Source organism: Condylura cristata, unplaced genomic scaffold (genome assembly GCF_000260355.1).
Source record: "Condylura cristata isolate star-nosed mole 26May11 unplaced genomic scaffold, ConCri1.0 scaffold00005, whole genome shotgun sequence".
Taxonomy (NCBI): Eukaryota; Metazoa; Chordata; class Mammalia; order Eulipotyphla; family Talpidae; genus Condylura; species Condylura cristata.
In genome coordinates, this window is record NW_004567106.1 from 21408568 (window position 1) to 21422769 (window position 14202).

General features: G+C 34.8%; 1 protein-coding gene across 2 annotated transcripts in view; it reads left to right on the plus strand.

Annotated features, from left to right (window-relative positions):
* Window positions 1-14202, plus strand: part of HDAC9 (histone deacetylase 9) — a 458777-nt gene that overhangs the window by 295062 nt on the left and 149513 nt on the right. For both annotated transcript variants that reach the window (XM_004676745.1, XM_012720959.1), the window contains exons 18-21: window positions 2274-2329; window positions 2573-2660; window positions 8242-8361; window positions 8674-8771. In XM_004676745.1, the coding sequence (XP_004676802.1) occupies window positions 2274-2329; window positions 2573-2660; window positions 8242-8361; window positions 8674-8771 (362 nt within the window). The remainder of the gene's footprint in view (window positions 1-2273; window positions 2330-2572; window positions 2661-8241; window positions 8362-8673; window positions 8772-14202) is intronic.

Genomic DNA, 14202 nt, shown 5'->3' on the forward strand with positions numbered 1-14202 from the left:
ATACATACATATGTGTGTACATATATACATATATATACCCAAATACATGACTGGTATTTGTTGTGAATTAAAATGAGATAGAGAGAGGATCAGGAGAAATCATTAAGGAAGTCACTGATCTCTAAGTTGAATCACTGGATCAATTGTAGTATCCTGGTTAAGTCAGAGATGGTGAGCAGAAGATCCACTCCTAACTTGAAGTAGCTCGCTGGCTCAGGAAGTCCCATGCATAATTCAAGATGACTGTGTAGAAATGGGGGCTGGGAAATATGGTGCCCAGAGTTCTGAAATACTCTACTTTTTTCATAGAGATGCCTGTGTGACATTTTCTTCCTAAGAGGCATTTGTGAATGTAAGGCACTAGTCAGCATACAGTTTTTTTTTTTTTTTCAAATTTCTAATTTCTGAGTAGAAAAATGTGATTTTTCAATTGGAGTTTTCATCTGCTTTTATTTGGATACTAATTAAGTTGAATTTTTAAAAATAGTTATAACTCTTTGGGTGTTTTCTTCTTTCACTGTCTAGTCATGGCCTTTACTCAAGAAACTTAATATTTTTCATTTATTTACAAACCTTAGTATTGTTCATCTAATTATAAAAGTTCATTGTGTGCTAATAATATTGTCTTGCATTTTATCTGCTGTTATTTTCATCCTAACTGTTGTTTTCCCTTTAAAATATATTACGGGCCTCCTTAGTGGCACAGTGGGTTAAAGCACAGCACTGTGAAGCTAACTGTAGCGATTGAGGTGCAAGCTTGATCCCTGGCCAGGGTGGTGATCCACGTAGTGCAGCAGACCTCTTCTTTTTTGCCAGCTGCTCCCCTCAGCAGTGCAATTCAGTGAGTCCTCTTATTCTGTTCCTCTCTCTGTCTCTGGTGAATCCTCTCACCTCCTGCTACCTCTGGCCTGTTCCACAGTTCTTATATGCATAAATAAATAAATCTTTAAAAAATATATATGTTTCACCTACCCTAATTGTTACTGAATTCTCCATTCTCAGAAGTCCTATATTCACTGTCTCTACAATCTTAAAATTGTATTATTTGTTAGTGATTTCTTTCATGTTAATCTTTTATTTCCAGAGAGATATTAAGTACCCTGGAACAATAACAAGGGATATGTTTACCTCCATTCCTAGAGTTATAATTGATACCATTATTTGACTCCTGATTTGCCCCAGAAATAATTACCATGTAAATGTTCATCAGAATATGTAACAAATCAGTGAATTCTGTGTTAACTAAAATAGCATTAGAGTAAAATTTTATGCATATTTAAAGCCCTAGAGACTAGATTATTGTTCTTGATATTATTATTTAGCTTTTAGCAAGATGTTGAAAAACAACAACACCCTTGGGGTATATTAAAATTATTTCAAAAGTTTTAGGATTTTTATATTAAAGAAACAGTCTCTGAGCACGTTAAGTCACATAGTTAAGTGAAACCTATGATTTTTTTCATAGCTAGTAACCAGTATTTTTTTTTTTTTAAATCAAGTGACCCAACTTTACTGAGCATACTTACTTTACAAGGATTTATAGTTCCCTGCTTCATGCTGGAGTTGCTTCAGCTTTCTGTGATGCATTCCAATTAATCTGAAGGTTATGGCATTCCTTGATCATGGATAGATCTGATTCCTAGTCAGCCCTAGAATTCTTTATAAAATTCCAGTATGCGGGCTAGAAATTGACTCAAGGAATCCAATAAAGTTGCAAGTCTTGGCAGTCATCCAAACTAAATTTATAGACTGGAAGAAATACGGGCTTTCCATTGTTCTCTTTTCCACCTTTCTGGGGCTTCTTTTGTGTAAGTCCGTGTGTGAGTGTAAAGCTATCATTTTGCTAACACTGGAGTGGAAATAACCAGTTAGCAACTTTGGCTAAACAGTTTCAATTTGAACCTTCCCTGGTCTTTCCAAACTTTGACACAACACTGCACCAATCATTTCTTCTCCCACTGTAACGATAGTGGTGACATAAAATGAATCATGCTAGTATAATAGCTATCAGGCATGTTTACCAGCGAGGTACAACTCCCAAATCCCTGTTCTTCCCCAGTTCAGTGGGAAACCTTCTTTTTTGAAATACCGTCTGTGAAAATGTGATTGTAGGCATTGTTTCTGTTCACTCTATGAAATGTTAATAGGGGCAAGAAAACAAGCTCTCAAACCACGAATGGGCTTCACTCTTTTTTCTGATAGTCTCATTATTACATAGAGATCCAAGAAATTCCCCCCATCTGATCATTGAAAAACTTATCTTGTTCTTACAGAATGGGTTTGCTGTTGTGAGGCCCCCAGGCCATCACGCTGAAGAATCCACAGCCATGTAAGTACCAGGACTGTTGCCCATCTCCAAGCGCCATGGTTCCTGGCGGTCACCTGCCCCGTACATGTCTCTGAAGCCTCTAATTGTTAGCAGATGGACTGAAAAATCTTGCGAGGTACTCCCAGAAGCAGATTTATGGCTTCAGAGATCATATAGCATTTTAAAAAATGCTCTGAACATTATTTATAATGGTTTCCCTGGCTGATTTGCTTTCTTATTTCTCTGTTCTTCTCTATTCCGCAGGGGGTTCTGCTTTTTTAATTCAGTTGCAATTACCGCCAAATACTTGAGAGACCAACTAAATATAAGCAAGATATTGATTGTAGATCTGGTATGTATTCCTGGCCAGAGCTGCATTGTCAGTGACTCTAGATAAAAGGGAGTAAATTTGTATTTCTCTGTTAGGTTGTCTTGCTTTTAACACTTACAAACAACTAAAAGGTGCATTTCCTTTGAATGGGGAAACTCATTAAATTCAGGATTGCAGTTCTGAAACCATAAACATTCACGTTTCACTTTCATGGTGTTAACTGCAACTTAATGAGAAGAAGGCGCAGATCAGGGCAACTTTTATGATCCTTAAATGAATTGATACTTCCACAGTTAAAATAACCCAACAGAACCTGAATTTACTTTTCCCTACAGAATATAGACTTTAAATAGTCAGATGTGCTGGAAAGAATGCTGTTGCTTTGGTAACCAATTGGCTACTTCCCCCGGTTAGCAATCATGTTGCTTGTTGTGCAACAGTGGTATTATTAAAGCAAGTCAGCATGTCATTCTTTTTGAAAAGATCTCAGATCATGTATGCCAGTTTGGGATGACTCCTGGCAGGAACCAGGAGTGATTAAAAGTCAGGCACTAGATTAGTCTTGCATTTTAACATGATGCATTCTTACACAATAGAGTTATAATTTGTTTAACAAATGGTTTGTTTAAATGCAGATGACACTTGGCATGTTGTCTATAGTATATTCATGAATAATGAGCTGGAGATCAGCCCCATACAAAAGGACCAACCCAGGAAAGGGTGAAAGAAAGCTGACTAGTGATTTATGAGCCCCGTTTTCAGTTTGCCTCCAGTTCACGAGGAGGTGTAATAGGTTGTCTGACAAAGCATAGACAGGAAATGAACCCTGGCATCCAAAGCGAACCTGCTACATCTGCACTTAATTAATTTTTGCAGGTGATAAAAGATTTAAAGGCAAAATATGTTAAAGGTTTTTTTGAAGTGCAAGACTTAATAGTCTAAATCTTGTTCATATCTGCACTCATAATTAAATCTTATTGGGAAGTCATGGCCTCACCGTCCACCCTCTGATTCAGTTAAGCAGGCACACCAAAGGGTTGAGAGAGCACAAACAAAGCCATGTGAAGAAATACTTAGGTTAAAATGAAGATAAAAGGAATGAAAAACTGACAACCATTTCTGGGGCTTGGTGAAAATGGATGTTTACATATTGTATGGTAGCCTTCTTGAAAGTGCATGGTGCTGAGAATATTGAAATCCAACTTCCCATGTATTTTCCATGTATGCTTAAATTTCAATGTAGGTCACAATTCACCATTAAAGAACTGTGTTGAAGGTCTAAATACAGTCTAGCAGCAAAGTATTGAAATTTACAAAAATGATCTCACCTATATACCAATTAACATTTTAATTGTTACTGTATCCATCATTTATAAGATAGTAAAATTTAAAAAATAATTTAATATACCGCTAGCACAAAAACTCCTGGTAGAAAAATAAGCCCAAAACTTAAGGGAAGGATGAAGACCAAGGATTATGGGGAAATTTTTCCTAAGCTTTCTACAGATATCAAAATTATGTGGGAAAGAAATTGGTAAATTGTTCATTGTATCCTTCAGAATCTCTTAATATTATTTTCTGAGGAATCTCCTCTGCTACCATTTTAGTGTTCTATGAACATAACTGATAACAATTGAGTCCCCTTTGAAAGTATAGTGGTGATATCCAAACTCTAAGTAATGAATTATAGACTTAAAGCTAAAATGCCTAACTTATGATAAAGAGATAATTTGTACCTCAGGAGATTTTATGTGAAGTTTGTTGTTTTTTTTTTTTTTCCACATGCACATCGATGTGATTTATAAAATAATATTGCTAAGTAGCTCCAAAGAGTGTCCTATGAGCTTACTGGTCTTTGATTATAATTTGCTCCATTATCCAGCCATAAAGAAATACTGATTTCCCAGTCGGCTCTAGTAAAGGAGAAGTTTTCGTTTCAAATTCTCAAAATATATGAAGTTCTGTCCAAAGGGTTGCCTCTGAGATCACCAATAGCCTGCATATTCCTACATTCGAGTCTTCCAAATTCTGCAGCTGCAAGGATCCTTTGAGGAAATTCCCATTCCTTCCAGCTGCTGAGAAGGAAGTTTTAAAGTGCCACGTGGTGCTGAGACAACAGTTCTCCCTGGCTGACAGATTTATTCTGCAAGTTAGCAAAGATGAAGAGGTAAAGGTTCTTTAGTTGCAAAGAATTTCATTCCTGCATATTCATAGTCACTAGCTTTAGCAGATAGGTGTGAACTAACTCCACTCCACTCCACGAATTATTGTACCAAAAGAAGGAAGTGCTATTCCATTTTCTAGCAGTACGTTTCTGAATTTTTATAAGCCAAATAAATAGAAAGTCAAAGCTCTAATGTACCTCCTCTTTGGGACCGCAGCCAAATTCAGAGGCATTGAGAGTATTTTAGGCAGGAATGAATCTAGTTGATCTGTGGTGCTTATTCATTCCAGTTCTCATTTGAGAGATTCCAAAGGATGTTCTCTTTAGTGAGGAGAAAGAACAGGTGCATTTTGCACTTTCTTTTCAACTTGCAAAAGTGTAGCCTTTTTGTATAGTTCATTAAACTGTCGTGAAGTAGCATCTGTCTGATAGTAAGACTTTCAGTTAAAAATCATATTTCTTAGACTTTCTTGATTAGAGGAGAATCACTTCAGGTGTCCTTAGATTTTGAATAATTTCATAATTCTGGTGATGTCACTAAACTTGACCAAATAAATTTGTCACATGTACCTATACTAAATAATAGTATAATGTTATCATTAGCTAGTAGAAAATATTATTTAATCAAAGCTATTTTAATGAAAACATGTTTGTTCTAAATCTAGATCTAGAATAAATTTTTGTATTATGATTTTAACCAGTAAAATATTGAAACGGTTTTTCAGCATTTCCTACCAAACCTTATGTATAAGCCCTATTTTGAGACATTGAAGGATTTATTCTATTTCTCTAGTAATTCTTCATAATCACCAGTGATTTTCTAAAATTAGTATGTGTTTGTTGCTGTAGGGAAATAATACTTAGATTTTTATTTACTGACTTAAATACTTGAGCAGTAGATATTTTTTTTAGTATTTCGTAGCAACCCTGAAAAAAAATATTCTAAAGGTTATATTGTGTTACCTAAAACAAAAGGCATATTTGCATTGACCTTTATCTACAAATACTTTGTGAATATGATTATGGAATCAACAATTATTCAATTACTCATGTATTTTTAGAACAGATTTGTGTGATTTAATGAATCTGCTGAAATCTTACTGTGTTGTGGGCAAAACTTATCTTTCTTATTTAGGAAACCTATTTTTTAAAAACAAATGATTTTTTACCAAAGACAAATTATCTTTTATTTGACCTACTTAAATAAAACTTTACAACTTACCTAAAGAAACCAAAATAATCAAGGCAATGCTTGTTTGTTTTTTAAAGTGTGGATGCATTTAGCCCCAAAGCAAAATTTTTCTTACAAAGTTGATTAAAAATTCTATTGTGTAACAGAAATGCAAACATCCCTTCATTGTTGTATTGCAAAGTATTTTGTTTGTCTACCCACTAAGTTTCCAGTAGCAATCTCAAAGTAAATTGACTGAAATAAAGTGTTTCATTTTTGTTCACATAAAGAAAAATAGTTTTGCTATCTCCTTCCTCTTCTTTGAACATTCAGATATACAGGACTTAATATATTTTCAGTAAGCTATTTTTTTTTCCCTGATATGTATGCTTTTAGCCAGAACAAGTTACTGGGATGATGCATATCTTCCCCAATATTATGTTTCTTGAATTGATCTTGTGTATGTGTGCTATAAAAAGGGGAAGGGAACTAGTGTTTGCATGTACTGTGTATATCATACTCAGTACAGGCTTTCAAAATCCACCAAAGGGAGGATTTGGTGTTATCTAGTAAAGGAGTCCTGGGCTTGAGGTTGAAATGGAGGTAAATTATATAAACCTAAAAAAGGACCAGTAATGACCACTTCCTCTCCTCACAGGTTTTCTTAAAGGGATCAAAGAAATAATGAATTTAAGTATAAATTTGCAATGTATTAGTTTGGCCTTGGTGTAAGAAATGGACTCATACCAGTCTTGCAACTTATTTTCTAGAATATCTTAGTAAATTACTGAAACTTTGATTCTCCATATATTTGCCTGTTAAATTAGGGATTATATAACATACTTCATATAATTATTGAATAGTCTGTGTTTGGTATTAAGTGTAGTTCCTGATTCAAAATTGTAGAAATTGTTGTTGAGTATTATTCTTACTGATTTAAAAAAAAAAGGTATAGTGTAAGTACTATAAAGTTTCAAGTGACCTAAATATTTTTATAACAGAACCAGAAATTATATATGTTACTTATATAACAACGATATTCTATTGAATACAAATATAGATTGGTTATTTACTTTTAAGACTCCTCTATTTGATTTTTTGTTCTGGGGATATTAGGAAGCAGTCATTGAGATTCTTAACACTTGAAATCTTTCAGTTAGACATTTAAAAACTACTATTAGTTTTTTTCTTTCTGTTTCATCTAACGATTCCAGCATATGTTTTAATTATAAAACAATTAGAAAACAAAAACTCTGTTAAACTGTGAATATTATGTATACAAATACCTTAAAAATTTTTCTGATTCATTTTAATGCAGGCTTTTTGTTTTTTGTTTTTTTTTTTTTTAGTATGGACAGGGGTGTGGTGTAGGGAAAGAAAAAGAGAGAAAGAAGAGGAGGAAGCTGGGAAGAGAGCCATGCTATAATATTAAAATTAGGTAGTTTGGACAAGATTTCACAGAGACCCATGCCATCTTTCTGCTTTAGCCTGAATGATTTAATAACTCATGAGCTCATGCTCCTGTGTTTTTGACTCTTGCCATCACAATTTTACCAAAATAAAGTATGAAGCCCTTTTGCATCTGGCATCTCTTTTGAAGTGATTCTAACTACTGAGGTATTGCTAACTGAACTGAATGCTTCAAGAAAGCCAATTTACTCAGCTGGTTGCAAAGCCTTTGACCTTAATGGTGGGACTTGGCAAATCAATGCATACATGTATGTTTAGTGTTCTGTCAGGAATTGTGCAAATGCTCTGTAAGCCATAGATTCTTCTGCAAAATACTATTTGTAGTTTAAACATTAGTCTTTCTTCAGAGGCCAATGAGGCTAGTTAATTAAGCCTGAGGGGTTATGAACTGTTGGCAGTTAATAAGTCATAAAATTCCTCCATAAAACAGGATGCGAGATTCCATCACTGAAGCAAAGAGTACAAAGGGCCGGTGTATAAATATCTAATTGTACCAAAGGACTGGGCTTTCTCAATGACTGCTCATCTGGAGTCTCCAGGGCATGCTCGCTGTGGTTTCCTGATTTTTAGAAGCCAGTTTAAAAAATGAGTGCATTAAAGGGTAATTTGCCTGAAAGTTCAGGAAGTAACAGGGGGGTGGTGTGGAAGCAGGCAGAACAGGAGAAAGAAAGAGGGACTAAGTGAGAAGACAAAAAATGAGGCGGGTGGGGTAGAAAGACAGGGACCTAGAAATCAGAAAAGTCTTCACACAGAGTTAAATATGACTGTATTTGTCCTCTGTTTTCTTTTTCCTGTAGGATGTTCACCATGGAAACGGTACACAGCAGGCATTTTATGCTGACCCTAGCATCTTGTATATTTCACTCCATCGCTATGATGAAGGGAACTTTTTCCCAGGCAGTGGAGCCCCAAATGAGGTTCGGTTTATTTCTTTAGAGCCCCACTTTTATTTGTATCTTTCAGGTAATTGCATTGCATGATTACCCCTAATTTTCTTGTCCTTTGCTGGTGTTTTAAATTACACGAGATTACTGAATTGTCCCATGGGACCAAGAACCAGTGCAGAACAAGTGCATAACCCAGAGCACTGGTTGTCAGGCGAGGTTGGACTGATTTGACATGTTGTTTGATGTTTACTTCAAGAGCTCACATGTGTCTGTTTTCCTCTCTTCTTGCATTCTTCCCTGTGCCCTCCTCTACCCACTGCGGTGTGGTTTTTCTCTTCCTAGGTTGGAACAGGCCTGGGAGAAGGATACAATATAAATATTGCCTGGACAGGTGGTCTGAATCCCCCCATGGGAGATATTGAGTACCTTGAAGCATTCAGGTGGGTATTTCTGTCTCTGAAAGTGGCAATTCAAAGAGCACATTTCCACTGAAATGACATAAATATAAAAGAGAAATGTAAATTTCTAGCTAAGCTAAAGGAATAAAGGAGCAACTTCATCACAAAAAAAAAAAAAAAGGGTGAGATACTTGAATGCAAAGTTACATAAGGAATATATGTAAGAAGTTAAGGTTTTTCAAAATATCTGTAGTTAGTTGTACAAGTATATTAGCCTATTAAGAAGTTCTGGAAAATTCTACCTGTAATAACATATGGCAATGTAGAGCGGGCATCAGTATGTTAAATGCTCTGAGGAGTTGTTCATTACCTATTTTGCTTTGTTAAATGGACATTTCCCCAGCTTCGTTGAACTCTATAATCCCTTTTACACATAGCACTACTAAGCATTGCTAATTATGAGGAGTGGAGTCATTTTGGAACATTGAGCTAGGCAATCTCCTTTCATGACAAGTGATACTTCCTTTAAATTTGGCTATTCCTCCTCCCTCATTAAAACATCAACTAAGAATGTAATTGGTTGTTTTCAATTCCTCTATAAAATATAGTCAGTAAGTGAAATACACGTTGCAGTCTGCTTTTTGTCTAACAGAAAATTTGTAAAGTTAACTTAAGCAAGAAATATAACAAAGTAAAAGCTTCTTTGGATATGGAGTTGTTTTCTTTTTTCAAGTCATTTATTTTATAAAATTAATAATTTTTTTTAGTCTTTTTTTAGTTTTTGGAAAGGTGTATGCTTTAAGGAGAAATAACGGTTTGTGTTAACATGTGCCTTACTTGTGAGATCTTAACTTATTGGTAATGATTTTTTTGATAGTTTATTTAATTGAAAGTGAAAGCAAACAACTACATAAGAAATTTACAGATATTTATTCATATCAAAGTATCATTTACATTCCCAATGGAAAAATCCCATTAATAATGTATTTGCCACTTAAAGAAATTTTTTAATAATTGAAGTTTTGGTGGATCTCTAAATATCCTTTATATTTTGTATACTTCAGTTTTTTATTTGAGAGTTATTTGAAAACAGACTCAGGACATATAAAACAGTATTCAAGAAGATACATTTAAGGTAAATATATTTGGTTTGGCAGTCAAGAAACTGAGGGGAATTCTAACAACATTGTAAATTGGTATTTTGGAAAGATATATATCTACTGTAAACAATATTGCAACATTATGTACAAAATTGTAATATCTAAAAGGAACGCTAGTGGGATAATAGATTTTAATATCATATGAATTTTTCTGTTCACCAACTTAACCTAATGACTTGCATAATACTTATATTGTTTCAACCTTACTATAGAATATAATACATTCATTTGCAATAGAGAATTTTAGGATTTTGTTATCATACAGTTTTGTAATACTATAACTTTACACAAAAATGGATCATGAATGCATATCAGGGAAAGACCATTTTTTTTTAAAATATTTATTTAATTTGTAGAAGAACTGGGGTATACACCAGAGTTGTGGTGGGTGAGAGGATAAACCAGAGACAGAGTTGGTAGCGGAACAGGCAGAGATACTGAATTATACTGCGAAGGGGAGCAGTGGGTGAGACAGAAGAGGTCTGCTATATAAGTGGGTAGCTACCTAGCCAGGGATGGAACTCAGACCTTAATGGTGATAGTGCTGAGGCAGAACCCTAAGACACCATGGAGGCCCAGGACATTTTTCTTTTGTCACTATTTGTTTTCATATTACTGAAAGAAGTGTGGATGATTGACTTTTTTTAAAAGGACAATTTCACTAAATAATGTGGAAAGAGATATTAAGCATGCACTAATATTTTTAAACTCATTTTTATTTAGTTCTGTATATATATATAAGAATTGGGGATGAAAGCCAGGGATGTGAGGGCTGAAAGGATTCAACTGATACAGAATGGAGAGCAGAACAGGTGAATCTACTGAAATACACTGCTGAGGGGAGCAGCAGTATATATGTGTATGTGTATATGTGGGTCATATATTTGTGTATACAAAAAAAAAAAAGTAAACAAATGGGAGAGGTCTGTTGAACCCTGTGTGTCAGCTCACTGGCCAGGGATCAAACTCAAGCTACTGTGGCTGGAGATAGCTTGACAGCACTGAGACTTTAACTCTGTGCTACCAGGGAGTCCTGGTATTAATATTTTGATTGGAATGGTATTAATATTTTGATTGGAATGGTAAAGAAATCAAGTACTTTTGAAAATGGCTGTGCTCAAGAATAGCACATTTTTTGTGCCTGAAGTGTGGACACTTTGTTAGCAACTTTTCTAAATTTCCCACTGCATTTACTATATTTGAGGTTAATTAGAAGGGAAGCTTTGCCATCATTAAGCTAGACTGTAGAAATGTAAAATTTTAGCTTTTAACACTCAATAGTTATTTAGGAATCAGATTTAATCTACAGTAATTTCATTATTTGAAACGAAATAACGTCTCCTTACTATTCAGCATGTAAGTATAGCAGTACTTGTACATTTGTTATGGAGGAATCAACAAAATCAGTCATTCAAGAAGTATTTGTTGAACATGTATTATATGCAAGGCAGTATAAGGAACTTTCAGTAAATTCAAATTTTTTCAGATATCAGAAAAGAAGTGATACTTCTAATTCAAGATAACATATGTTATAGTCATTGAAAGGATAAAATGATGAAGCCTTCCTGAGGTGTTTTTTTTTTTTTTTTAAAGATTTATTTATTTATTCATACAGAACTGGGGTACAGGCCAGAGATGCGGAGGGTGAGAGGATTCACCAGAGACAGAGTGGGGATCAGAACAGGCAGATCGACGAAGTACACTGCTGAGGGGAGCAGCGGGCGGGTCAGGAGAGGTCTGCCACGCCATGTGGTCACCTCCGGGGCAGGCGGGAATCGAACTCATGAGGAAGCGGCTTTAGATTCTCAGTGCTGTGCTTTAACCTGCTGCCCCACCAGGGAGGACCCCTGAGGTGTTTTAAGAAAATCTTCATTAAATACTATTCAACCTGTGCTTTGAAGGATAAGTAAGAGTTTTCAGAGGGTGAAGGAGATGTTCATACCAAACAAGGAGTTGAGAATAGACTGAAAATATGTCATGAAATGATCTTGCTCTGGTGACTCAGGGCTGAGGGTAAGATTACGTGGCAAGAATATGATTCATATTTCATAAACTCTTTGCTGGCAAAGACTTACCCATCTAAATAAATATATACATTCCTTTCTAATTTGGAGCTTTAATGAGATAAACTCCCAGATAACTTTTATATTGTATTATTGTGTAAGCATATCTTTCTTGTTTTTCTATCATGAAACTGATGGTGTGTATTTGTTGGGGGGAGGGGTAAGTGGTAATTTCTTTTTCTTAATTTTTAACTGTTCCTGAACTGTTGGAGAAAAAAAAAAAAAGCGCCTTTGGAGGGAAAGCCTCATTCCTTGTAACCACATTTATAATAGTATATCAAATGCCTGCTTATTTTACCAGCCAAAATTTGCCACATACATTGCCCTGTGGTTTTTATTATGTGCTTTTCTATGGCAAAAGGAAAATTGCAAGTGAACCAAACATTTCATGTTTGCTCTAAGATTTAAAGATAATTTTAACAGTATAATAGAATATCTGAATTATTTCAGATAACTAGTTATTTTTTCCATGCAGTTATGATTAATCTTGAAATTATTGAAGTGCATAGTTGATTTTTTTTATAATTTATAAAATACTGAGAAATATCAAATATTTTTTTATGTTCAACTAAGATTTGCTTCTAAGGTCACCATTTTATAAAATAAATATGGCTATTTTTATTGAGGTATTACATGCCAGTGCCTACTTTAGAAACTTTATAGACATTATAACTGAATTTTAAGTGATTTGTCTAAGCCATAGAACTACTAATTGGAAGGGCCATGTGTAAACTCAGTTTACAGTTTTAAAATCTATGCTCTTTCTCTCACTCCACAGTTTCTGCTTTCTGTCACTACTCTTTTCTGTTGTTCATGACTTAGAAGAGTACAGAGTAATAAAGCACAATGCATTTTGCTAAGTGTATGTTCTTCTTCCCTCCAACCTAAGACACAAATGGCTAATACACAATGTGACCAAAGAGACACTGTTCAATATGATTGGCTGAATGAGTCAGGAAACGAATCAATGAGAAAGGAAATGATGCTTACTACAATTGAAGCATTCAAGTCCCATGATATTAAGTGAAGCTAGCAGAAGTCTAACTTTAAAATTCAGTTATAATGTCAATAAGGCTTCTAAAGTAGGAACTGGCATTTAATACCACAAGTCTGAGGAAGCTACATGAAACCTCTCTATCTCCTGACTACTGAAGGAGTACATTTTCCAAAGAATTCCCCTTCATTAATTTTTTTATAACAGTGTTAGACATCTTACCTTCAATCAGCAATTTGCATAATTTCTGCTAAGCAGTCTGTTCAGATCACTTCAAAAGATTGTTGGAATATTTCTATATTTCCTATCATGCCTTAAATAAGCGTTGGTAATTATTTTAAGAGTTCTGCAAATTTTGGGGTGATTATTTATATATGGCATTTTAAAGATTATGTTTACAGTAGTCAAGAAGCAGTATGTTTCTCATGCTTCCAATTAAATCTGATGAGGAAAATATCTCCAATTTTTAAAAATAGGAGTAGTAGTTTCCAGTGTAGAAGCAAAATAAAGTGGTCTGCGAAATTATGTCTATTTTATTCAATAAATCAATGAATGAGTATATTGTTAAATGAATGATAATACCTGTGTGACCTTTTAATTTCAAAAACTAAGTATAAGCACATTAAATTCAAAAGGTTTTGATGAAATAATAAGTGGTTCTTTTAGCACATAATGAGGACTAGCTACGAGAATAAGCGTGCTTTTGACCTGGGTTCCTTATAGACAAATTCTGATTTTCAGAAGATGTGGTGTATATATATATATATATATACAGTAGATTACTACTTGGCTATTAAAAGAAAAAAAATAATGAAATCTTGGCATTCGTGACAACATTGATGGAACCGGAGGAGATAGTGTTATGTGAAATAAGTCAGAATGAAAAGGACAAATACTAGATGGTTTCACTTACATGAAGAATATAGAGAATCAAAACAATGGGTGAGATGGAATCAAACCAATAACAAACTTGAGAGATCTCGCTGTAGGACTGAAGCTACCAGAGAGAGATTGTGAAGAATAAAGTGTGAAGAGTGCTCAGTCTTCAATGATGGGGACTGAGGTGGGTTGGTGGTGGGTAGAGGTGTGACAACATGCACCTGAATGGTGTGATGCTAGACTTCTGAATCATACAGAGTTGTACATAGTGTTACCACAATTAAAAATATATATATGGGCCCTCCCTGGTGGCGCAGCGGGTTAAAGCACTGCACTGAGAAACTAAAGCCACTTCCTCATGAGTTCGATCCCCGCCT